General features: G+C 42.4%; 1 protein-coding gene across 2 annotated transcripts; it reads right to left on the bottom strand.

The window, feature by feature from the left end:
• Nucleotides 1-8,518: 8,518 nt before the first annotated feature.
• CYP24A1 (cytochrome P450 family 24 subfamily A member 1) lies at nucleotides 8,519-24,490 on the bottom strand. 2 transcript variants are annotated; one of them, XM_077160545.1, is made up of 11 exons: nucleotides 24,233-24,490; nucleotides 23,818-24,008; nucleotides 22,569-22,662; nucleotides 20,156-20,252; nucleotides 16,253-16,344; nucleotides 15,463-15,574; nucleotides 13,966-14,111; nucleotides 10,767-10,933; nucleotides 9,414-9,492; nucleotides 8,733-8,930; nucleotides 8,519-8,629 (listed from the first exon to the last, which is right to left on the bottom strand). In XM_077160545.1, the coding sequence occupies exons 1-11, from the start codon at nucleotides 24,488-24,490 to the stop codon at nucleotides 8,519-8,521; spliced, it is 1,545 nt and encodes a 514-aa protein (XP_077016660.1). The 2 variants fall into 2 exon arrangements, with proteins under 2 accessions (XP_077016660.1, XP_077016666.1); XM_077160551.1 differs by lacking the exon at nucleotides 8,733-8,930.
• Between the last annotated feature and the right edge of the window lie 1,079 nt (nucleotides 24,491-25,569).

Here is a 25,569-nt window from a genome sequence, read left to right as displayed (position 1 = left end):
AAATCCTAGCCCAATGGCAAAGTCGTTGTATGAACCTTAAGCACATTATTTAATCTCCAGGTCTTCATTTCCTCATCTGTAAAACAAAGTGACCACTCACACCTTTCATCAGGGGGCTGTAAAAAGTGTTCAATTTCAGCACTTCCTAACTTTCAGCCATTCTTGTGAGTTTTTATGACTTTTTGCCTAATTTTTTGTACCCCAGGAAACATCATTCACTTAATGATTTTATTTAATCAACCATCCTTTAAAAGTTAGTTTATTTTAAAACTATTTTTACTGTTACCACCAGAAATTTAAAGAGAATCATTATCACCAGAAGATAATTGTAAACATACTATGAGTAATGATTGTCTGACTATGAACCTCTGAAATTCATACAGTCCATACTTGTGAGTGGCACATGTACACCCATAGTAAATCACTAAGAAAGTCAATGTGTGATACAATGCAGTACCAAGCACACAACTGAGACTTAACAAAGGCAGCTATTCTTATTACATATCTGTAAGTTTGGAGTTTGAACTACATAATGTATATGATGGGCAAATACACAACATCCAGGTATGCTTGGCAGATATCCAGCAGTTAATTCTGACTCTCTTTCCTCCTGTGTCCTGAATTCAACTTTAGAATCCTTCTCATTGCTGTGTTTCAGACAGCTACTACCAACCAAAGGGGTGTTGCACGCACCAAAGGAAATTTATTAGTCTGCAACAGATGTCACCTGGTGTAAAGAGCTGAGCGAGCAAATTATAACTGAAGCAGCATTAACAATAAACAAATAGAATGGAGAAATATGCTTATTTAAAAGAAAACATGCCGATAAAAAACAACTGTGAAGCATTTATTATTTAACTATATGTAATTAACTCTTTGGCTTAACATTAATTGTAACCTCTTTTCTCCCACAATATGGATGTCCCCAGCTTACGTTACTGCTCAACATGTGCAAAAAAAAAATCTTACACTCATTTTCACTAAAGCAAAACAAGTTTGGGAGGAAGAAGCATTCATTGTACAAATCCTCTAATTAAAAGACTTCCATACTTGAGAGTTGATGCTACTTGGGAGGCCTAGGTACAAGGCATCCTGGTAATTAAGAGTTCTGCAAATGTTTTATTGCTGATAAGGGGAGGTTCTGCAGGACAGAACAACACGGAGCAGCAATAAGTGATTATGTCATTTGGGTCAAGGTCCCATGCGGGAGATTAGAGAAAGCTCAACAAATTAGGCTGAATCATAAATGGAGCCCTGGCTTTCAACCAAAGTTGTTGAACAGGTTTATGCTGAATACTTGCTGATGAATTAGTAGATTCATTTGCAGGTTTTTTGAGTCCCACCAATAAGGAAATGAGCAAGGGTAGAGTTTTCTGCCTACTATATTTCACTGAGCAAGATATTTAACTTCTGCATTTCTAAAATTTAAAAATGAGGAGGTCCCATCTCTGAGGAATAATTGGGACAAGGAAAGGTTCTGGAATGCACTCAATATATACCCATTGCCCTAATCAGGTATTTTCATACTTTGTGCTTGTTCGTGAAATCCAATGAGATTCCCTAAAGACAAAGGGGAAAAATTAAATTTCTAGGGTATACAAAATGGAGGTTGAAAATGAGGTCTGGCAGATGATATAAATGAAGGAGGGAGGTTGGATCAGAAGACACAGGAATTGTCAGACATGGGCATATACCCTCCTTAGGTAAGCATCCTCTCTAGCTGATGAGTTGTGAAACGGAGAGGCATGCAAATCAGCTTTCCTGTTTTCCAGTGGAAGCCAGAAATCTGAAATTGTATGTCAAGTCTCACAACTTTTAAATGTTGGTGCATTTTTTTAAAGACCTAATATTTATTGAGTGTTCATAATACACTAGATAGCTTCTAAGAGTCATAATGTATTGTTTCAATTTATTCTCTCAACAACTCTAGGAGTTACACTGTGCTCTTTATCCTGTTTTATAGGTGTGAAAGTTAAAGCACAGAGAGGTGAAAATAACTTGCCCAATGTCACGCAGCTAGGAGGTGGAGGAGCAGAGATCTAAACCAAGTCAATTCATTTCCGATGCTTAGGTCTTAACCACTGCACTAAACTGTCCTTCACTTTATGTCTTTTTCTTTTAACTTTCAGTTTTGACATAATTTCAGAAAATTTATAATTTATAATAAAATTCTTGTAGCAATGAGCACATCTAGAGGCAAAATCTTGATTTCTAAATGCCATTTTCCATTGAAAGAAACTTGGGCTTCTTGGAGGGATGATGATTCCAGAGAAAGTACATTATTTGCCCAGAATATCTCATTGTTCCAGAAGTAAGGAACTGCTAAATAATGAGGTGGACATGTAAAAAAAATATAGGAACTGGTTTGAAGAGACTCCTATTAGCCAAATCTGAGACAATTTGAACATCCCAATAAATGATAGTAAAGAATTATAACCCATTCAACAACACAAGAACCCATGAGTTCACACTGATGTAAATAAGTAAAGGAGAAAAAATTCTAGCAGAACACTAACTAATAAAAGCAGAAGGAACAATGGAGTTAAAGAAGACACTGTTTGGCAACAAGGTGTGGACCAAATGTTGTGTATCAGATTTAACCTGTGGGCTTGCAGTTTAAAATATTTTAGGCCATTGGGTCGAACAATAAATGACACTATTTATTGTTCTTGTAATTCTCTGTCAGTCCCCTGAAAAACCTAATGGAAAAAAAAATGTTTTCATTGCCCCCACAGCTCCTAGAATCTTCCTTACATGTAGGCAAAACTGGTAGTGTTTATATTTCCAGATGTGGCTATTGTATCCCCTTTTCCCCGTTTGGGGCTAGGATATTTTATTTGACATGCAATGCCCCTATAAAGAAAGCTGTTTCACTTTTGCCCTAGAATGTGAGTTCTGACACCATCCCTGTTCTGTGCTAAGCACTGATCTAGGTACATTTTAAATTTTCTAATCCTCATGAGAACACTTTTACGCTAAGTATATGAATCCCCATTTAATAGCTGAGGCTCAGAGAGGCTAAGTAAAATTCTCAAGTCACACAGTTAGGAAATGGCTGCTCTGTGATTGAGACCCTGGTCCAGTTTACAGGTCTGTGTTTTTTCCTGTACACCAGCATGGAACGAATAGGGCATGGAAATCACAAGTGTTTCCTTAGAGAGGAGGCACATTTGAGGATAAAGGTTCTAAAATCAGCCAAGTGATGAGAAAATTACTTAGGGTTACAATAACCTTTGAATCATCCATAAATTATATCATAAAGATATGTCTTCTTCTCTCGTTGATCTACACAGCCAGAGTTCCTTCCAGTGTTGGAAGAAGTTCTGCCTCTTAGTTGAACACAATCTGAAATGGGGCCATGTCCCTGTGACAAATGCATGTCTTTAAATGCTGACACCGCCCCCCTGCCACACACACACACACACACACACACACACACACACACACACACACACACAGGGCAGCACGATGGCTGCATCTCCATCGCTGCATGATGACGAATGTCCTGTCCTCTCTGGTGATGGGACAGACAGAAGAGGAATTAAACTCCTGCAGGGTGGCAGGTATTAAGAGGTAACAGCAGATTCTAAGGGCTATTGCAAATATTGCCAAGAAGGACAGTTAGGTAAAGAGAAATAATTATTGAGCAGCTATTATAGCTATGAGCCAAAACAAACATGTCCTTGCTCTCACGGAGTCTATTCTAGTCTGTGGGAGGTGGGGGTGGGGGCATTGGGTGTTGGCAAGTGTCAACCAAATAATTGCAAGAGACACAAGAAGAGCAAGGCAGTGCCGTGTGCCCTCCAAGCACCAGCTGCCGGAGTCCACCCACCTTCCTTGGAATCCTGGCTGGCTCCTCTCCTTACTATCTGGCGGCTCCAGGCAAATGCTTAACCCTCTCTGTTTCCCCTGACGTGAAAGGGAGAGCATGATAATAGGGGCTTATAAAGATTCCTGATTTGAGGAGACCCATACCAAGAGAGTGTGTAGTGCCGAGAGGTCAATAAACATCAGTTGATAACATGTGGAAGTCAGAGTCCACTGCAGGCCCCCTGCTCAGCAATGTCTGTCATTGTTCCATCCAGAACCCACACAACACTTGCTTGGTGCCCTTCTCAGGACTTCTGCAAGCTTTGCTTCTAAGGGCTGCCCCTGCAGCTTTCATCAAAGGCCCCCTTTGAGCTACTGTAGTCACTTTGCCTGGGTAAGAGCTAGAAGGTTACATCCCCCAGGGCAGCCTAAAGTGCAGGAGTTGGGGTTCCCCACACTTGCTTCAGGAGGAGAGTAGACTTACGTATAATGCATGCTCCAGGGCTCCCTGTGTCCCAGGCAGGGGCTGGGACTTCCCTTGCTTGGCTCCTTTCCCTCCCTACCTGCTGTCTCCACTCTCTCTCAGGGGCACTTCCTTGATATACCCTGGCAGAGAATCCTGGTCCAGGGTTTGCCTCCAGGGGATTTGACTCATCAGGGAAGACTTCCTTCAGGAAGCTTGAGCTGGCACCTGAATGACCAGTAGAAGAGAAACAGGTAAAGAAAGAGTGCACGAGAAGCAAGGACTACAGGTGCCAAAGCTCCTGGATGGACAGAGTTTAAGGAATAAAAGAGACAAGCAGAAGCCAATGTGGCCAGAATCCAGAAAATCCAAGGGCTGAATGACAGGGCTGAGGCCTGTGGGGAGGTGGGACTACAAGCTACGGGGCACTGAAATCCAGCCTAAGGGACTGGATCTTCATGCAGATCTTCATGAGGATGGGGATGAGATGTGATCAGGTCTGCATTTTGAACACACCAGCAAGGTTGGCAAATAACACATGGAAGGGAAGTAAGAGTTGGTGGAGGAGACCAGTGTCTGCCGTGGTCCAGGCAAGTGATACTGTGGCCACAACTAAGGGGATGATGGAGGAGTTCGGAGGAGATGGTCTTGGAAAATATTTTAGCCAGCAAAAATATGGGAGAGTATCTTGTGCTTCAAATCATCATCTTTCAGTAAACCTGTTATCAAGGCCTAGATTTTTTTTAAGGGTAGATTTTGATCAATGGGGCTTGATAAATGACCACACAAGGAAATTTTCTATTCACAAGACCAAGTTGAATTTTTTCATCTTCTTGTCACAAATGCAGTAAAGAGGAGAAATCTGTGAAATATTTTACAACGTTTATTCTTATTTCTAGAGAAGTCAATGAGGATTTACAGATGAAATTTGACAACATGTACATTTATAATTCTAAAAATAATCTCATGGTAGAAAGAAAGCATACTTAGTTTGTACATACATACTTTGTATACTTAGTTTGGCAGTTTGCAATACTTATTAAAATATAAAGATAAAAAGGTATTCTGTACTTCTGAGATATTAAAAAAATATAATCTAAAAGGGTTACCTTTATCAGATATACAGAAATGCGCAGTATACATTCAGGAGAACTAAGATTAAAACTATGTGTAATAAACCATATGTAAACAAAATTCTTGAGAAAAAAATTTGTTAAGCATTGTATAAAGCATTGCATCAAATATTTGCATTTATGACATTATATTTCCGTAAAGAGTTCAAGGGTAATAAACCTTATATTATGTTAGAGTTCATCTCTAACATATGCACACTTTACTATTGCCCCATTCTACAGATGGGAAAATTAAGGGGTGGGAAGTCACTTTCTTACAGTCACACCGAATATTGCCCTAAACCACAGATCTCAAATCAAATAACATATATTAAAAAAAAAAAGACAACCATTAGAAACCACACACATACAATTTAAAAACTGTTGATACACACCCCAATGTCCTAGAGAAAAATAATTTAACAAAATAAAGAAATCTGGGGTCATTTTACCAAGTTTTGCCACAGTAAATTGTTAATGGTTTATTAGAGAAGAGAGTCTGAATTCATTTAAGTATTTCTTAAAATATAGGTATTCTCTAATTTCCCATTAATGCTTCCATTTCAAAGTAGGAAAAGCTGTCATGGGGTCTGATGACCCTAATCAACATTTAGCATTGCTTATATTGTTCAGTTATCACTCCCCCAAATATTGCATTATGCAGAGCTACAATAAATAGACTATTGATATTTCCTGCAGCAGGGGACAATTTAGCTGCAGCACGCCTTTCATTGTGAAACAATATAAACTTACTCTTGAGAATTAAAGATCCAAACAGTGAATTTGGTGTGGAGGGACAGAAGCATTTAGTAACTTCTACCCGACTAGCTGACAAGTGCACAGCCACCCTGTCATCTCATGGAAGATGCAATATAATGGATCATGGGCAAGTCTATGGAACTTGGTACAGATACAGGTTAAGAGGAAAACCAGCAGTATACCCTGTAGAGGGCCTTGAATTCCACCACTCAATCCAGATCCCTGAGTTGGATACAGTCTTAATAAATACCATCATTCATATAGACAGTACAATTTCTGCAAAAATTTTATAGAAGAAATGTCTGAGCACCACGGTGGGTCTAGATATCCTTTATACACTGTGGCATGCTCTCATTTGTGAAGTTTGTCTTCCAGTAACGCAGAAGCCGTAAGCACCATTCTTGCAAGAAGATAAAAATCGCTCCTCTTGGTCTCTGGTAAAATATCTGGAAAATAAAGCACACCCCAATTATCTATGAGAGAAGTCTATTTAAATGAGAGGGATTATTAGCACAACATGTCAACTAATAAATGCTAAAACCAGAACTTGGCCTGGACTCTTGCCAAAGGAATGGCTCCCCGTGTTGACAATGTGTACACTGTCCTTCTGGGGAAGACTGCGGGTTCCAGACAAAAGCTCGAATTCCCTCATTACCCTATTCGATTCAACTCTGGTTTCGGGGATGCTCAGAATTTGACAAATTCCCTAATGGTTCTGGATCCTTGAGGATGAAAAATAAAGCATTCACTAGACCTTCGTTCTGTAATTCCATATGTAACTCCACATTCCCTACATATCAATCAGCAAATGCCCTTAACTTGCTCTTAGCAAATGGCAATTTGTTCTAGGCAAATTCTAGGAGGCATTATTGAAAGATGGGAATTGAATACTGACATATCATTCTATAAAGCTGTAGGGTAAAAATGTCATATTTTCACATAAGTTATTCAAGATTTCCTAGGCTGGCTTTTCATCACTTCAATAGTCATGATTTTATTTTAATGTATATTAGAGGAAAATAACTAGAATTACAAATTCATCATTTCATCAAGGACAAAACTGATATATCATTAGGCCTGTGTTAATTTAAAGACAATAGTTAAGTAATAATTAAGGAAATAATGGTTGCGTATATGGATATGGCTAAAATTGTGAAGGGGGTATGAGAACATCCATATTGTTAGAAAAGGTAGTGATGGCATACTATATAATTTTAAGTATTACACAGTATTTAATACATATTTAATAAATATTTAATTTGTATTTATCTTTAATAAATAGTCAATGCATGCATTACACACACACACACACACACACACACACACACACACACACTCACAATCCTTATATGCCATCGTTGGCAAACCAAGACCCTGGGGCCAAATACAACCCACTGTTTGTTTTTAAATAAAGTTTTATTGGAACACAGCTTCGGCAGGCAGAATAACAGCCCCCCATAACATGTGGACATATTAACCTTATAGGGCAAAAGGGACTTTGAAGATGTGATGAAGGGTATGGACCTTCTGAGGGGAGACTATCCTGGATACCTTGTCAGGGAGATGAGACAGAGGTGACAGACGAGACTGAGAGAGACTCAACCTGCAGCTCTGACTGTGAAGATGGAGGAAGGGGGGGTCTGAGCCATGGCAGACAGGTGGACTGCAGAAGCCAGAGATGGCCCTCAGCTGACAGCCAGCAACAAAATGGGCTCACAGTCCTACAACCACAAGAAACTAAATTCTGCCAGCAACCTGAATAGGCAAGGGAGCAAATGCTCCCCTAGGGCCTCCAGGAAGGCAGGCGCTCTGTCGACCCTTTGGTGTTTGCCTGGCAAGAGCTGCATCAGATTTCTGACCTCCAGAAATATAGGATAATAAATGTGCATTGTTTAAGCCTCTAAATTTGTAGCAAATTTTATGGCAGCTCTAGGTAACTAATACAATTGTTTACTAATTAGTTGTGGCAGCTTTCACGCTACAATGGAAAGAGTTGAGAGATGAGACAGGGATCGTGGGGCCAGCAAAGCCTAAGATATTTACCAACTGGGCCTTTCCAGAAAAGGTTTGTAGACCCCTGATATACACACGCAAAGAGAGCAGCAGCAGGGGGCATCTGTGGAGCACTTACTTGATGACAGGCTCCAGGCTAAGTAGTTAGCATTATTCCTATCAACTTTCTGTTATAGATACTATTTTGGTCCCAATTTTACAAATGAAAAGAGTGGAGGCAGGGTGAGTGAATGACTGGACAAGGTCCTGTGGTAAGTTGGTGGGGAGGGAGCCGGATCTGGATGACTCCCAAGCTGGTCCCCTGGTCATGCCCAGTGCGTTGCAGAGGAGAATGGACACTCTGATTGCTCACCTGAGGGTCTTATCGCTGGCAAAAAGCGATAGGGAGCTCGCGGCTGGGCACCAGGATGCCCAGGTGCAGCATCTCGACCGGTGCGTCGTCCAGGGCCACAAGGGCATATTTGCGGACGATCTGGAACACACAGGCACAGAAAAACAGAATTACCCAACCCTGTTCTCCTGCCCCGAGAAGTTGCACAGAACACAGCTGTGGAAATTCAATCGGAGGCTTTTACCCAGCAAAGAGCCAAGTGGAGCTGGAGTTCAGCTAATCGGCGGCCGATGCACATTCTTTTCCCCAAGCCAAATGGAAGATGTGCAAAAGGATTGATCTTTTTCTTCTCTTGCAGCCAACGTTCAGGTATAAACTGACTTGAGTCTTCGAAATTGTCTTCACTGGAACCTAACACCTGGGTATTTAGCATCAACACTGTCTAAAAACACACAAAACCACATAACATTTAAATAAATCCAAAGAGAACACTTAGAATACAAAACTTACAAAATTGATCACCTAACAAATGTGAAAGTGAACCACAAATACATAATAATGATGATTGCAAAAATGTGTTGAGTGCTTAAAATAGGTAAAGAACTTTAAAAATTTGTGTCATTTCTTCTCAGCAACCCTACATGCTAGATTCTATTATTTTTCCCATTTTTTAGATGAGGAAACTGAGGCTCACAGAGGTGATGAAACTCACACAAGGCTACACAAAAATGAAACTTAAACCAAGACTTTGTCTCCCCAGTCAGCACTCCCAATATTATGCTAGGGAGTATGTTGACAATGCTCTATAATTTCTTTCTGCACAATGACTGGTCTCCCCATACAAAGTTTTGAGCAAATCTGATGCTTTCTAGAAAGTCTCTCTTTCAATGCTTTTTAAGGTACAGAATATTCAAATTCTACATACTCCTTTGGGTAAAGCATATTCACCCAGAACAGTTGGCTTGTCAAGAGTCCGGGTTGTAAATGGCACACTTGGGGTAAGCCTAAAAACAAAAATAAAAACAGAGATGTAAACATGGGCACAGGTCAAGTTATATCTCAAGTGTCAATGGGAATACAGATTCTGGTTAAATAAAGACTTGCTGCATATATTTGTACTAAAAAAGAGAACAGGATCCCAATTCTTCATAAAGAAGTACTGGCTCTTTCTTCCTGTCTCTTTCTTCTTGAAGACCTGATTCAAATGTCCAAGAGGTATTTATACCTCTTGTTTCTTTTTAAGGTACAGCATTGGCTAACCCTCCAACACAAGGCTGATTAGTCATTAATTGTGATCTTCCGCTGTCCATTTAATTTAATCCACATTTAATATGCATGTTTTCCATGTTTCACCTTTGAGCCTGATGTTTGGTCTAGGTTTCTCTTATCTACCCCTTCTTGAAGTTAAAGTTTTTTCCTTCTAATCCCTGGATGTCGCTGGTTTAGTTTTCCAGAAAAGGTGTGTAAAGAATGTCCAAAGAGCATTTTATACCAAAGCCTCAAAAACAAAAATGTGTGTATGTCTTATCATATAATACTATGGTCCCGAATCTTAATTAGTGCCTATGGCTTTCACTAGAGTAGTAGCATCACTGACTTAAAGGTGAGGATACCGACTTTCCAAGGTGTTCTAGTTTGCTAGCTGCTGGAATGCAACACACCAGAGACGGACTGGCTTTTAATGAAAGGGGATTTATTTTGTTGGTTCTTCAGAGGAAAGGCAGCTAACTTTCCACTGAGGTTCTTTCTTACGTGGAAGGCACAAGATGGTCTCTGCTGGTCTTCTCTCCAGGCCCCTGGGTTCCAACAACTTTCCCTGGGGTGACTTCTTTCTGCATCTCCAAAGGCCTGGGTTGAGCTGCTAGTGCTGAGATGAGGAATGCTGAGCTGCTTAGCAGTGCTATGTTGCAATCTCTCATTTAAGCACCAACCAATTAAGTCAAACATCACTCATTGCAGCAGACACGCCTCCTAGCTGACTGCAGATGTAATTGGCAACAGATGAGGTTCACGTACCATTGGCTTATGTCCGCAGCAACAAGACTAGGTATGCTCACCTGGCCAAGTTGACAACTGAATCTAACTAACATACAAGGTTTAATAGAATGTGCCAAAATGACTTAGGAAATGAGTAGTAGAGAATGGATATGGTCTCAAGGCGCTCTCTTGTTTTTCTCAGTTTTGATAAAGGTTTATGCATCAACTGGAGGAGCTTGGTTATGTCTTTTAGCGGACTGCCTTCTGACATCTTTACATTGGCTTCGGGATCAGTTCTTACCTCATTGATTCTTTCAGACAGGCTTTTAAATATGGCATATTCTTCAAATCCTCTGCCAGTGGCATCCTATTCTCAGGCAATACTCTTTGAATTTCCTTTAGAAGCTTCTGTTGCACTTGGGGATTGCGGGATAAATTGTAGAGTATCCACATTAAGCTGTTTGCTGTCTAAAAGCCAAATGGACAAAAATTTGAGTTTCTGCATTAGCTGAACAAAAGGTGATACCTAATATCTGGCTCTACAAATATATTAATGATGCTTTTCACACGTCCTTATTGGCTGTGCAAAGCCAATAAGAGAAGTCAGATTCACTTACAAGACAAGTAGGGATAGATTATTTGCTGAGAGAATAAAAATGGATTCTCTAAATAATCATCTGTATTAGGGTGTTTAAAATACAGTTCAAAACAAAAATCGTTCGAGTTCATGCAAATCTGATGAAATCTGAAAGAGACTGGTGGATTTATCAATGTCAATTTCTCACTGTGATCTTGTTTATCCAACACAATATTTCCTTCCTATTGAAGGAAATTGAGTGACCAGTCCATGGAAACCCTATTAGTTCTCAGAATTGCATATGAATTTATAATTATTTCAAAATAAAAATTTTAATGAAAATTGTTTGATATAAAAAAATGGATCTACAAATTTGATGGGGAAAGTAGGACTGAGAAGGAATGCTCTAGTAAAAAGTTTTAAAAAATTTTTATTTATTTAAAATTTTTTTTAGTCTCATAGTGAAAATGCATAGGAAATGGCACTTTAAAAGAAAGTTCTTTTTGTCACACCCTAAAAAGTTACCACAAAAATAAAAAAGGCACTATCTCTACTCTGGGTTCTAACCACATGCAAAGAGCTTTTGCAGGAGGATGCCAACACCAAAATAAAAAATTCCAGCATCAGGTTGAATATTTCAAGGTATCAGCTATGGTTTCTGACAAAGGCTCATGTCCTTTTAAGCGGCATTCTTTATTTCCTTTCCAAAGGCAATGAGAAGAGAAAAAATACTGGTGGAAACAGCCAGTTTTTCTACCACTCACCACTGGGCGTAATGCAGATTTGAGTTTTAGGCTTGTTTTAGCGAACTTAAACCAAGTACTTTCCTGGAAAGGAACACCATATCCTCCCTCTGCAGACACGAAGACGCTGTTGCTAAGTGTCATCTGCCACTGACACAAATGAGCAAAGTGCAAGGGAACTCAGAGCCAATGATACTTACTATTTTTGGAAGAAGGTGTCACTGAGGTAGGTTTTTTTCATGTCAAAGGACTGGTGGCTTCAGTCCAAATAAACCATGGGCGCCATTATTATAAGAGTCCAATTTACAAAACAGGAAGAGGGCGTAGCCACTAACTTAGACACACTTTCAAATTTCTCTGATTTTCCAAATGTGACTTTCAGAATAGCCAGGATAAAAAAAGAAACAGATTTAACCATATCAATGGGTCCCTTACCGCAAATAAGTTTCCAAAACTGTAGCTTTCATTAAAGCCATGTGAGATAGCCTTGGGCCTGTTAGGAAACTGCAGGGGGTGACTGGAGGGGAAGTGGCCTGGGAAACCTCACAGGCACAAACTATCCCAGCTTGACCTCAGTGGAGGCAATGGAGCTCATAACTGGCCTTTCTTCATGCTCATCCTTAAGTCCATCCTCCCGCTAGCAGCCAGAGTCCAGTTTTCAAAATACAATTAGATCAGGTGACTTCTTGCTTACAGCCCTCCAGGAGCTTCCCATCACAGGATTGATGAAACCCAAGTACTGTTATCAGGGTTCACAGAGCCCTGGTTACCATGGCCCCATCTCCTTTCCCAATTTCAACTCTAGCTCCATTTTGCTTTCTGCCCCAGGGCCTTTGCATGTGCTGCTTCCTCTGCTCTTCAACCAGATCTGCACATAGTTGGCTCCCTCTCATTCCAGAGTCAGCACCAAAATCACTTCTTCAGAGAGGGAAACCCCACCTCCAACCCCACCCTCACTATTACATCACCCTGACAGCTTCCTCCAGGGCCTGCACCACTATCTCAAATGATCATATTTATTTGTTCATTTACATATTTCCTATCCATCCTCCCCTCTAGCATGAGTGTTCCATGAGGGTGAAGATCTTTGTCTCTGACTCATGGCAGTCTCTCAAACACCTGGAACAATGCTCAGCACGTAGTAGGCACTCAATATTGCTGAATTCATTCATTTATTTGACAAACATTTACTGAGCGCCTACTATATACCAAGTACACTTCGAGGTCCCAGGAATATAGCAGTGGACAAAACCAAGCCGTAACTCTCAGGGAGCTCACAGTCCAATGGGGGAAAAAATGAATGGGAGATTTACTTTTATCATTTGATCACTCCAAAGAGCAGCTCAGGGTAAATACTTCAATAAGACAGTGAACTAAAATGAATCCCCACTTTGACAGCTTTCTGGAATTTGAGAAGAAATTAGAACTTTGCTATTCCACTGATGAAAACCCTACTTTTTCTTTAGACGAGAAGAAGGGGGTAAACATGGAACAGAAATGAACCAACATACATTCTGCTCAGAGAATTTTCAGGTGTAGGAAATGTTGGACCCATCAGAAAAATCAACCGAATGAAGCAGAATTAAATCCATCTGCATGTTTCTTTTGGAATCTCTGTTTGGGGCACAGCTACACTGGGTATCTAATAGAATTATCAGCCACATCAAAGACAGAATTTTGGAATTTAAAATTAGTTGGTTCATTTAAATTAAAATCAAGTTTTTCCAAACTCACTGTTTTTACAGTGTTCAGCAGAAAAAAAATATTATTGGCCTGGCAGAGAGAGTATTTTAACATTTTCATGTAACTTACAGGTACAGTTAGGGTTGCATGTGCAACCACTTAAAATATATACTACTTTTTAAAGATCTAGATTATCTGTCTTACTAGGACATGCAATTTTGCTGTTTCCAAATTCCCATGGCAGTATTCATGTTTGTCACAGCACTTATATTTTACTTTGGACTTAATCACTGGATGATCTGAATTCTCTTCATTCTATATGTTTAAATGTAAGAGCTGTGTGTTGGACCTCACATTGCACCCAGTGTAAGACTTTCCTTATTTTTGATAAGTTAATACTCAGTCTTTATGGAATGAGGGGGTTGGTAAATGACTATTTAAAATTCATTATGAAAAAATGATAGAGACTGTTTATTCAGCAAATTTGAACCCCTTACCGTTTCCACTGCAGCCAGCTGGAGCTCTGTGACAGCAGCATACAATTCTTTCTTTGAAATCTGATTCTGGTGGTAAATGTCACAAAGGAAATCCATGCTAGGCTCCTCGGTGTATTTCTCTAATCGGCTGTTGATAGCTGATTTGACTGTTGGAGAAGAGAAACAGGGCAGGAAGTCAGGTGAAAATTAGGATGGTTAAAAGAACGAAAGGGAACCTAAGACTAAATCCTCCTTGCAATATCTAAAGCATCTTTTCAGGGCCACTGACAATTGACTAAAGAAGCTAGTATTTTTAGCTTTGTTAAGTCAGCAAGGACTTATCAATGCCTACATGAACAGGGATTTGCAAACTCTCATGCTCATCGCAGTCACCTGGTATCTTCTGCTACCATGGAGTCTGATTCAGGGGTCGAGGGTGGGCCTGGAAGTTTGTATCTAAGGCCAACTGAGTACCAAGAACTTAGAACATGGAAGAGATGGGCAAGAGATAGACCTGAGATTTGGGTTCACTTTCACCATCAGAACTTGGTCTTTAAATCCAGGACTCCAGCTAGTATAGTCACAAAATCCAGATAATGCTTAAGACCAAAGGAGGGGAGAAGCCCCCACCCCAGCGACATTACCAAACACACCTGCACACATGCACACACACACATTCACAAGTATGGTATTCACAGTAAGCCATGCATATTGACAATCACAGTAAAGTTTCTAATGCTATAAAATACATGCTAGGCATGTGTCGCCCTCACCCCGATCCATTCTGCAAGCAGCCACCAGGGTAATGAGGAAGACGATGGTAATGATAATGATGATAAGATATGGGACAGCAGATAGAGTTTGCACCTCTGCAGCCTTCTGCCTCGTTTCAAACCCTGGCTTTGCCATCATGTAGCATGCACTCTTGGGTATGTTACCTAATTTCCATGCATCCCAGCTGCCTCACTTGGGGCTAATAAAAGGACCAAGTGAACAGGTTTGTCAAGAGGATTAAATGAATCAATATATTTAGAAAGTGCATAGAACAACACCTGGAAACGATGTTCCCTGCACAATATCTGATGCATTGACTATTGTGATATGCCAGTTTTTTTTGCTGTCTATATAAAACCTAGAAAGAGCTGCACTGAGATGGGTATTATTATGACTAACCCGTTTTAGAGACAAAGACAACAGAGGATGAGGAAGGTGACAGAGCATTTGGCCAGGCTACTGCACCCAGTGGAGATGGAACTTGAACTAACTCCAAAATTCTTGCTTTTTAACACTCCCAGTGCCCGAAGAAAACTGCAGAAAGCTAAGTCCAGCTTTTTCCCTTAGAATTCCTGTATACTCAGGCAATCCCCTAACACATGCACTTGCAAAGGCTAAAAGAATCAGGAAGAGCAACTTGATCAAGGGGGTGAGGTGATTAGGTCAGGGAGATCATTCCAGACCTTCCTGCAGCAGCCGGAGACAAGGCGCTGGGAGCGCTGGACCGGAAGGCGACCTTTTTACCTGATTTGAAAATGGTGTCCCAGGCCAGGGTATGAGCCTGCCAGGTCTTGGTGTTGAGGCTCTTATGCAGCTCAACAGGGGTGACCATCATCCTTCCAAACGTGCTCATCATCTGTGAAGGACACAAAGCCTGACTCAGTCGAGGGACCGTGTTCCTTCTGGGAGGGCACAGGCTCAATGGAAGCACTGGCTTCCCAAACGCCTGCAGTCAAAGGACGTCCCCCCTGGCCACCCACCCCCTTGACACTAATCCTGGAAGCACACCAAATCCCACTTCCCAATAAAATATTGAAAATGATCTTTGGGATGTTTCCCACTAGATTTGTTTCATCAGAAAATTTTGCCTTGTGTTCTAAAAGTAAAAAAGAAGAAAAGAAAAGAAAAGAAAATTTTAAAAACAGCAAGATAGAAACAAACTATAACTTTCACATTGACTTCAATTTCTAATCATTCCCAAACCAATTTCATGGTTTCTATCATATCCACATATGACCAAATTATTCAAAAAAATGAAAATCTGAACATTTTCCCTTGTTTTTACACTGTATTTTTGATCAACTAGCCTTTAGCTGAAATACCTCCTTTCTCCTTGTCTAAGCAAAACTTGACTGTACTTCTTATATCTATATGTACACATATGCATATATATATATTAAAATAGATAATGTACTTTAAAATTAACTTTCAAGTATTAAAATAAACTATGTATATGTGCCAGCCTTTGGGAAACACTGTGATATACATTTTTAAAGTTCTTGACTATAAAGCATCATTTGGGAAAATCGCTTACTGTTTTGATGGCTGTGATGAAGTTCAAAGCTTCATCTCCTGCATTTTCCTGAAGGAGACCAAATCTCTTCCCATATAACACCAAGCAGATACCTGTTATTTAAAATAATCACCACTGTTACACAATCAGCAACTCTGGAGCCTATGATTAGTAGGCTGTTGAAACCTTGAGTCTGCCTCTCATAATTTTCCAAGAAAAAACAGAGATCCAAGAATATAGCGGAAAGGTAAAGCATATGGGAGAAGCTCTAATCACTCTCCTGTCTTTCTAGAAAGGGTCTCCATGTCCAATGGCCCACTGCTCAGGACCTCCTGGGCAGAGGTGGTCTGTCCTCTGTTATCTCAGCAACCAGGAGGTAGCCACAGCAGTGTCGGGTCAGGGCTGCTCTGAGCCCTTAACTCAGCTGTGCTGTTGGAGTCATTTATTGGATTCTGTCAGCTTATAGGACGGAGGGGAAGCCATGTGTGACAGGAAGGGAAGTATGTACCAAGCATTCCATCGTATCAGGTACCTAGCTAGCACTTTACACCTGTTTTTTCTCACTTCATCATTTTATTAAAACACAGCTTTTTAAAAATAAAATCTCAACTTTTTATTTTGAAACTTTTTACCTACAGAAAAGTTGAAAGAATAGTTCAATAAATAACTGCATATTCTTAACTCAAACACAGTAATAGTAAACATTTTGCCACAATCACTTTCTCGGTGTCTGTATACATAAGTGTATGTGTACATATGTGTGTAGTATGTGTGTATACATGTCAGTGTATGGTGTATACACATAAGTGTGTGCATACATATATGCATATGTGTGTGTACATACGTGTGTATGTGCGTGTATGCTGAACCACTTAGAAAGAACTTTCAGCCCTCATGGGGCTTCATACTTCAGCAGGAATCTCCTAAGAATAAAGGCACTTTCCAATATGACTACAGTGCCATTAACATCCCAGTCAATAGTATCAATCCGTCTAAATATACCTACTATGCGCTCCTCTAAACATTTCCCCAGTTGGCCCAAATATATCTGTCACACTGGTTTCTCTTCTGACGCAGGATCACCAAACAACCATCAGTTAGATCTTGAATGACAGGACAAAAAATTATGTCCATGAGAGTAACTCACCTAAATGATAACACTGAGAACTGACAGAGGCAAGAAGCCCAGTAGGGGAATCTACAGCTTTTCCAACTATATCCATATTTTTCCAAACTCTAGTCAGTCCTGTTAGGTTTTTAAGGCTTTCCCGTATTTGTGTTCTGCAAGGAATGGCGTGAATGCCATGGGAATGAACATTTAAAAAAATTATTAGTTATTTTTATAGTAATCTTTGATTTATGGCAGTGATTCCTTGAATCTATGGTGGTAATTTTGAATTTATGGGAATGTAAAAGTTTTCCTTCAGAGAGTAAGTGAAACAATGAACAAAAACCGTCAGCTAACTAACTCCGAGGAGTACACAGCTCTGGAAAATACTGTGAAGTAGTACATACATATCTGAATTTGCTTAACAGGTGATCGTTGTCCGGCCGAAATACTTATTCAAATTGAGATGCTATTTTCTTGTTTATGAATGCCTGAGTCCTTAATAATTAAGCAGCCTACTTTGTAAAACATATTTAACAGCACCAATGTTTTATTTTTTAACAGAGGGTGGCAGTACTGAGGCAGCTGTGTGCCTGATCCACTCCACGTTTCCTGTGTTTCTCACACACTGAGCATAAAGGCGAGCAAGGCAGAGCTCCTGTTCTCCCACCTGAGAGGCATTTTTTTGGTGCACATTGCCAATTGACTACACAAAATTTCGCCACTGCACAAATGCAGCTGTTCTTTACACATGATTCAATCTCTTCTATAATGTTTTGCTTTTATCAGAGTTTATAATTAATAGCATTCTTTCTCCATTTCTTCCCTAAGAGAACCCCAGTTTTGCTTAGAATGGTAACGTATCTTTCCCCAGGCAAGAAGTCAGGATTGGTTTAAGACTCTTTTGACCATCCTGCTGCCTGATTTCCCAGACTCCCTTGCAGCTGCCAGTGTAGGACTAGCAACTGACCCGGTTCTGGCCAATGAGACCTCCAGGGAAAAAAAACTCTTGCTTTCTTGATAAAGCCGGACCAGGGCAGCTGGTTTAACATTTCCTTCTTTCCTTCTAGTGATTGCCAGAATGCAGAGAGGAGGCCAGAAGGGGCAGCAACCGTTTGCAACAAGTCAACAAGCTAAGGATGAATGAGCAAAGAGGTAGATGACAGCTTGTTCCTGATATATCAAGCGCCAGCTTAGGAATGCCCTCCTTGGTACTGCTTGTAATAGAAGACAATAATTTTAAACCACCATAACAGGTCTTCTTTTACTCGCAACCAGATGCATTTCAAAGTAGTTAATTTGGGTATTTCCAGAAAACAATTTCCAAAATATGCAGTTCATTTTCCTCTATAATCATTCCCTTCCTTTTCTCTACTTTTTTTTTTTTTCTCTACTTGGATTTCTTACTTGCATTTAGTTTTCCTAAGCACCAAGACTGGCCCATAATTTTATTTAGTGGTCTAAGAGGGTAGAGGTTACTATAAAAGCCTTCATCCAGGTATGCCCTCTCCAATCCCTCCACTCAGCAGACACAGTCATCCTTCCAGCAAATCTAACCAAGTCCTCCTCTGCTGAAAATGCTACACTGTAGCTCCTGATGGCTTTCAGGCTCCAGTCCAAACTCCTGTCCCTGGTTTCTGGGGCCTTACCTGAGCTGTCTACTGCCCTGCTCCCTACCCCTTTCTCTCGTCATGCTCCTCCTTTATGCTCCAGCCATTCTGAACTTATGTCCCTTGAACATAATAGTCTCTCTTCCTTCTCTCTGCAACATTTCTCCTCTCCTCACCTTTCACCTAGCAAACACCTACTCATCACCACCTCTGTGAAGCCCCCCTCCCGGATCAAGCCTCACTTAGGTAGTCCTCTAAGATTCTCACAGAGCCTTGGACTTCCTCTAGGAGAGCACTAACCCTGACTGCAATTGCCTATTCTTTTGCCTGCATCCCCACTGGGCAGAGAGTGCATCAAGGCAGGGCTTTGGCCCTTATTCCCAAGTGATCCTTGAAGAAAGAGATCACGCCCTGCTCTGTTCAGAATCCTCTTCGGCTCCCCATCTGCCTCAGAATAAACATCCAAGTCTTTGTCGGGGCCTGCGTCCTTTCATACACCGTCACTTGCTCACCATGATCCACTCATGCCAGCACCCCTGCAATTTCTCAAATACAATGTGCATGCTTCCAGCTCGGGGCACTTTCACTTCCTTTCTCCTCTGCCTGCACTTTTCATGGATTCGTTTATGCCTACTCCTTCCCTTCCTTTAGGTTACATCTGTTTTTTTGTTTTGTTTTGTTTTTTGTTTTTTGCATGGGTAGTCATCAGGAATCGAACTCGGGTCTCTGACATGGTAGGCTAGAACTCTGCCTGCTGAACCACTGTGGCCCACCCCTAGGTTACACCTGAAGTGTCACCTTATCCAAGAGGACTTGCTGCACCTTGCCACTTCTTCCACATTCTTTTTTGACTCCTTTTCTCTTTTCTTTACCCTTTGACAGAGTATATATTAAAATGTGTTTACTTATTGATTGCCACTGTTAGGGGACTCTAGGCTCTGCAAGATCAGGGATGTTGCCTGTTTAGTCACTGCTGTGTCCTTGGCACATAGCGCAGTACCTGATTCACAGCAGGTACTTGACAGATGTTTGTTGAATGACTGCATGAACTATCCATGGGACAAGACATAACTTAAGTGTTGCAAAGGTGTGCTTTCTCCTCAGTCAGCAATATTATATGATTACAGAAGAGTTGTTAAGAGAGCCACATTTTATCCTCACAATCACTTACAAGATCAAATGAACAAGACTGCACAGACAACTTACTTTCAAATGACCATTTGTTCAGTTCGTTGTATAAGTCTTCAATGTGGCCTCTTTCATCGCAGAGCTCATCTATTCTACCCATAAAATCAGCCAAGACCTTAAAGGAAGCAACGACAAAAGACACATGTTAAAGTGACTGAAGGATAAAAGAGGTTTAGGACTCAGTAACCTAACCTCAGGGTTTGATACATTGTCTGCTCACTACCCATGTTTTCCTTCTGAAGTAACATTAATTCTATACTTTCTTGGGAGCTTACCTTATCCCCTGACAACCTTGAGCTTTTCCTGCAGCCACTCTGAAACTTAAATTTCAACTTTTGATCTTAAAATAATTCTGGACATTTTTAAAAAGAAAAACATTTCTTCAGATCAGAATGCAGAGCAAGTCATGAAAGAGGATCAGCCGAGTGTCCCTGCTGGTGCAGAATCTCAAGGACTATGGTTCTGTAACTATCCTGAGGTTTGCCACTTCCATATGTGGGCAAGAAAATCTCTCTTACAGGCTGGTGTTATGCCAGGCAGGTTGACTCAGAGCCAGGACACCTGCATATCCCGGATGCCGCTCGCACTAACTAGCTCTGTGACCCTGGGCATGTGGTTTAAGGCCTTCCAGTGCCAGTTTCCAAAATCAGGGCTTTGGCCAACCGGGACCTCAAGTTTAATGAGGCTTGTTTGGTACCAAGTACTGCACGATGATCTTTACATGTTGTGCTGGTCTGATTCTGTTGTGTACCTCAGATAAGCCATGTTCTTTAATCCTCATGCAATATCGCTGGGTGGGATCTTTTTTACTGTTTCCATGGAAATGGGACCTACCCAATTGTGGATGGTAACTTTTGATTAGATGGTTTCCATGGAGATGTGTTTCCACCCATTCAAGGTGAGGCCGCTTACTGGAGCCCTTTACAAGGGAACCATTTTGGCAAAAGTTTCAGTGCCAACAGAGTCCATACAGCTAGAGATCTTTGGAGATGCAGAAGGAAAATGCCTCCAGGGAAGTCTTATGAAATGAGGAGAGAAAGCTAGCATGTGCCTTCCAGCTGAGAGAGGTGTTCTAGATGGTATCAGCCTTGGTTGAGTGAACATAACCTCTTGTTGGTGCCTTAATTTGGACATTTTCATGGCTTGAGAATTGTAAACTTGCAACTTAATAAATTCTCTTTTTAAAAGCCATTCCATTACTGGTATATTGTATTCCAGTAGCTTTAGCAAACTAAAATACATGCGTTGTCTTGGTTGATTCTATTATTATTCCCTTTTCCCATGTAACAAATGATTTAGAGAGGCCACAGCACTCATCAGTAGACACATAGCTGATAAGTGGCTGAGCTGGGGCTTGATGCAAGGTGTGCGTGACTCCAAAGACTATACATACAGCCACTGGACATTGGCTTGCTCATACGGTGTTTTAAAAAATACTCTGAATTTGTTGTCATTCAAAAATTGGGAGATTTCATATGAAAATCTGAATTCCCCACTCCTCTTTAAAAATAAAATGACAAGAGTGGCAACAGTGGCTCTACATTCCCATGTCGCAGTAATTGGCTACAGCTGCCTGACAGCTGTCCCCTTTAGGAAGGGCGTGCACTATTCTGTTTGCTAATAACCCTCCCGGGCCCTGCCTTGTTTATTTATGTTAATTACCTACTCTAGAAGCTTCTGAATTTGTAAACCCTGACCTAAAAGATCTCATGTGTGCTCAAATCCAGTTCAAAATAAATATCCAAAGTAGACAGGATTAAAAAGAGATTATTATATACTTACAACTTTGTTTTAGCTCCCTGTTCAGTAAAGGATCATCTCCAAACACCTTAGCACCCACAAAAACCTCATTAACATCTTTCCTATCCAGCATCAGTTCAGAGAAAGATATGTACTATTCTATGACTATGCTATGTTCTCATTTGCCTCCATATTTTCAGCATGCTTTTCTCTCTGCCTGGACTCTCTACCCTACCTGGCTTGCAGACACCTACACATCCTGTAAAACCCAGCTGAAATGTCACCAGTTAAGAACTGTACAAGCATTATCTCATTTAATCCTCACAGCAAACCTGTGGAGTAGGAACTGCTATTTCCATTCTGTAGATTGCAAAACGGAGACTTAGGGAAGTTAAAATGGTATAACCAGGTCATGTAGTTAGCAGGCGGAGGGCTGGAGTTCATGCCAAGACTGTGGAATACCAAAGTCTATGTTCATAAGTGCTCCATCATTGAGATATTACTTCAAATAAGGGTGAGGGAGTGGAGAATAGCATTTGGGGAGATGTGGAGAGGAGTGGAGAGAAAGGGAAGTTTCCTTGAATCATACAAATTGCTTGTTTTTCCCTCTGCATTCTGTGGCTGTGACTTGAACCTTAATAAACATCCTCTGTCCCCAAGAGACTCAGAAAAGCTGCCCCAGCCTACAAACCTCATTGATTTTGTTGTCCAACTTCATAATTTCTGCCGGTTTCATTAGTTTCTTTTGAAAGGCTCTCCGGACCCTCTGCCAGTCTTCCCCTTCCCTGGGTAAAAGAAACAGAATTATATTTAGAGCAAACTGCAAAGAAAAGAAGGGAGAAGCAGAGAAACCTCCATCTCTACAACATCATGAGCTATTTAATCAAACAGAAACTGAGAATCATGACCAGAACATTCAGAGAAGATTGACAAAACCCTGACTTGGGGCTGTTTTTTTTAAGGTAAATGGAAAAGCATTCTTCTTCCCTGGCATGGAATGCACTAGAAGGGTGAAGTCCAAATAATTTGGATTCAGTGCCTTTAAGGTGTCCTTGCAGGGACCATGCTGGGAAGCAAGAGGCCTCAACACCCACTGTAAGAACCCCCTGCCCCCCATTACCAGCAACCCAGTTCTGTTTGAGGAAATGCCTTGCTTTCTTTCAACCCAATGGCTTAGGTCTCCCAACCTAAGTAAGTGTTCACAAAACACTTCAAATTTAGAAATTTGTCATTGTCTCCTAATAACGACATAAAGTTATTTGTGCTCAAGTTGTAAAAAGCGTGTTCCCATCAAGCACACACACCCATAGATGACCACACAGCAGTGATGTACAATGAATCAAAACGTTTTTAAATTCTAGTAATGACGTTGCGAAAATACAACTATTGGACATTGCAATTTGGAGATAAAAAATGTCAACCTGTTATATGCTAACAAAACCAGAGGAATCACAGCATTTGCCTTTCTGAAATGCAACCTTGACGTCTCTCCTTCCATTTACCCTGTTAGACCTAGATCACAACTGCCCCGGGAGAAAGGAAGGTCACTGTCAAAAGCAGTAGCAGAGCTTTTGAGCATCCAAGAGCCGGTGGGCTGCGGGTTTCAGGGGAATTTTATGGAACGATTTTGTTAGTCTGGCACGCTGGCTTCAGACCCTCATCGCGTCCGACAGTCTGGACACCACCATTGGTATAACCCTGCTTGGGCATTTCTTTGTCGGAAGGGCGTGGCCCTGTCCACTTGCCAGAGAAAACTTAGGGGGTTGGTGCCCCTTGCAGCTCTCCACTGAACCCACACTAATTGGCACAGCTCGGGACTGCCTCGGGTAGGCACTTTGGTATTCGCCCCGCAGAAGGGCCCGATCCCAGGGAACCCCAAATTCCCGTCCTCTCCCAATTTCCGAGATCATCGGAGCCCGTACCCCGCCTTCTGAACTCACAGTATCAGTAGTCCGTAGCCCTCCTCGCGATAGTCGCGATAGGCCTTCCAGGGCTTGATCTCCAGGCGCTGGGGGTATGCGCTCTCGGTGCGGTACAGCGCCTCCAGAAGGCACGGCGAGCCCAGGTGCACCGAGTCGAAGGAACCCAACTTCATGCGGAAAATCTTGCCGTACTTCTTGTGATACTCCGCCTGCAGCAGACGTAGCGCGCACTCAACGCGCATCCCTGCAGGTACCAGGCGCTCTCTTCCCTCCTCCCTCCTTTCTCCTCCCGCCCCCTTCCTCCGGGGGTGATCCCGGACCGCAGCTGCTCTGACCGCCCAGAGCTGCGTGCGCCTTGGCCGAGCACTTGGATTGCCCCTGGGAGGTCGGGGCAGGGAGGGGAGAGGAAGTTGGGGCGCGGCGAGACATTTACCAGCGTATCATGCTGTTTCTTGAGCCCCCCTTTCCAGAGAATCTCCAGCAGGCTGCCCAGTAGTGGCCAATTGGTAGGGCCGGGCAGGGCGACCGCGGTCTGCGTCTCGTCAGGTGCCATCAGCGGGCAGAGGGGCACAGCCCGCGGCGGACGGGGTGCGCACGCCGTAGATGTAACAGGTCTGGGCGGCTGCCCGAGGCTGCGCAGGTGCTGCAGGAAGGCGGCAAGGGAGCAGCGCTGGCTGATGGAGGAGCTCATAGCAGCGGGGGAGACTGCGCACTCGGGAAGGCGGCGGGCACTGAGAAGGGCGAGGATGCTAAAGAGATGCTGGTGGAATGTGGGGACTTGAAGCTTCTGGGAAAGAGAGCCAAGGAGGGCTCGCAGGTGTGGTGGAGGGGGCGGAGGAGGAGCAGGCAGCAGAAGGGATTTCCGCGAGGATGCTAGATACTGCACGGTGCGGCAGCCGCAGGGCGCGGAGGCTGAAGGACCTCTGCACGCAGAGGCTGGAACTGGACAACAGGGGGCTGGATGCCTCTTGGACGAGGAAAGGAAAGGGTTGTGGGTCCGCCTGTTTGTCTGCAAGCTTGAGTTCTAGGGTCTGGAGCCGCGAGGTGAAGAAGTCCAGAAGGATAGGAGAGATGCTGCTCACGCTGCGGCTCCCTCCTATACCTCTCCATGCTTCCTTGCCCCAGGACTAAGTATTTATGGAGTCGGGGCAGGACCTGGGAGGCCAATGAGCGCGCTGAGTGGGGCGGACTGGGCCCGGACTGGCCAGGCCGGGAGGAACGCAGGACCTGGGGGGAGGGGGTTGGTGGAAAGGGATGGAGTCAGCGAGGTGAACGAGGGCGCCTGGGCTTGGGTGACCGATGCGCTGCTAGCTGGGCTGGAGCACGCCGCGGACTCCACCCGGGAGATAACCTCAGGGAGGGCGCGTTGCGCCTGGGGTTCACCGGGTGTGCGCCGAGCGCGCCTCCACGCCCTCCACCTCGGGCCAGAGCCGGCAGTGGCGGCTGCGCTGCAGCCTGGCGCTTGCACAACGCTTGGCGGCGAGGTCTCTGAGTGCAGCCACGAGAGCCGAGCGCCTCCCGGGCAGCCAGTTTTTTTTTTTTTTTTTTTTTTTTTTTTTTTTAACCAGCCTAGGCTGAAGTTTCTTTGGAGGAAGTTTGGTTCTCTGCGCCACCAAGGATTTGAGACTCAGTGAAATGCATCAAAAGAGGGTAATTTCACGTTCGTGTCTTAACTTAGGTAGGAAGGACCAATTGCGCTCATAGAGTTTTCCTCCCTGACTGCTCCGTTTTTTAGTTGTTCAGAAGAGTAAATGCATGAATGCATGTAAA

Source organism: Tamandua tetradactyla, chromosome 1, assembly GCF_023851605.1.
Source record: "Tamandua tetradactyla isolate mTamTet1 chromosome 1, mTamTet1.pri, whole genome shotgun sequence".
In the NCBI taxonomy this organism is placed as follows: Eukaryota; Metazoa; Chordata; class Mammalia; order Pilosa; family Myrmecophagidae; genus Tamandua; species Tamandua tetradactyla.
Note: the sequence above shows the minus strand (reverse complement) of the source record. Positions and strands in the feature narration are given on the sequence as shown.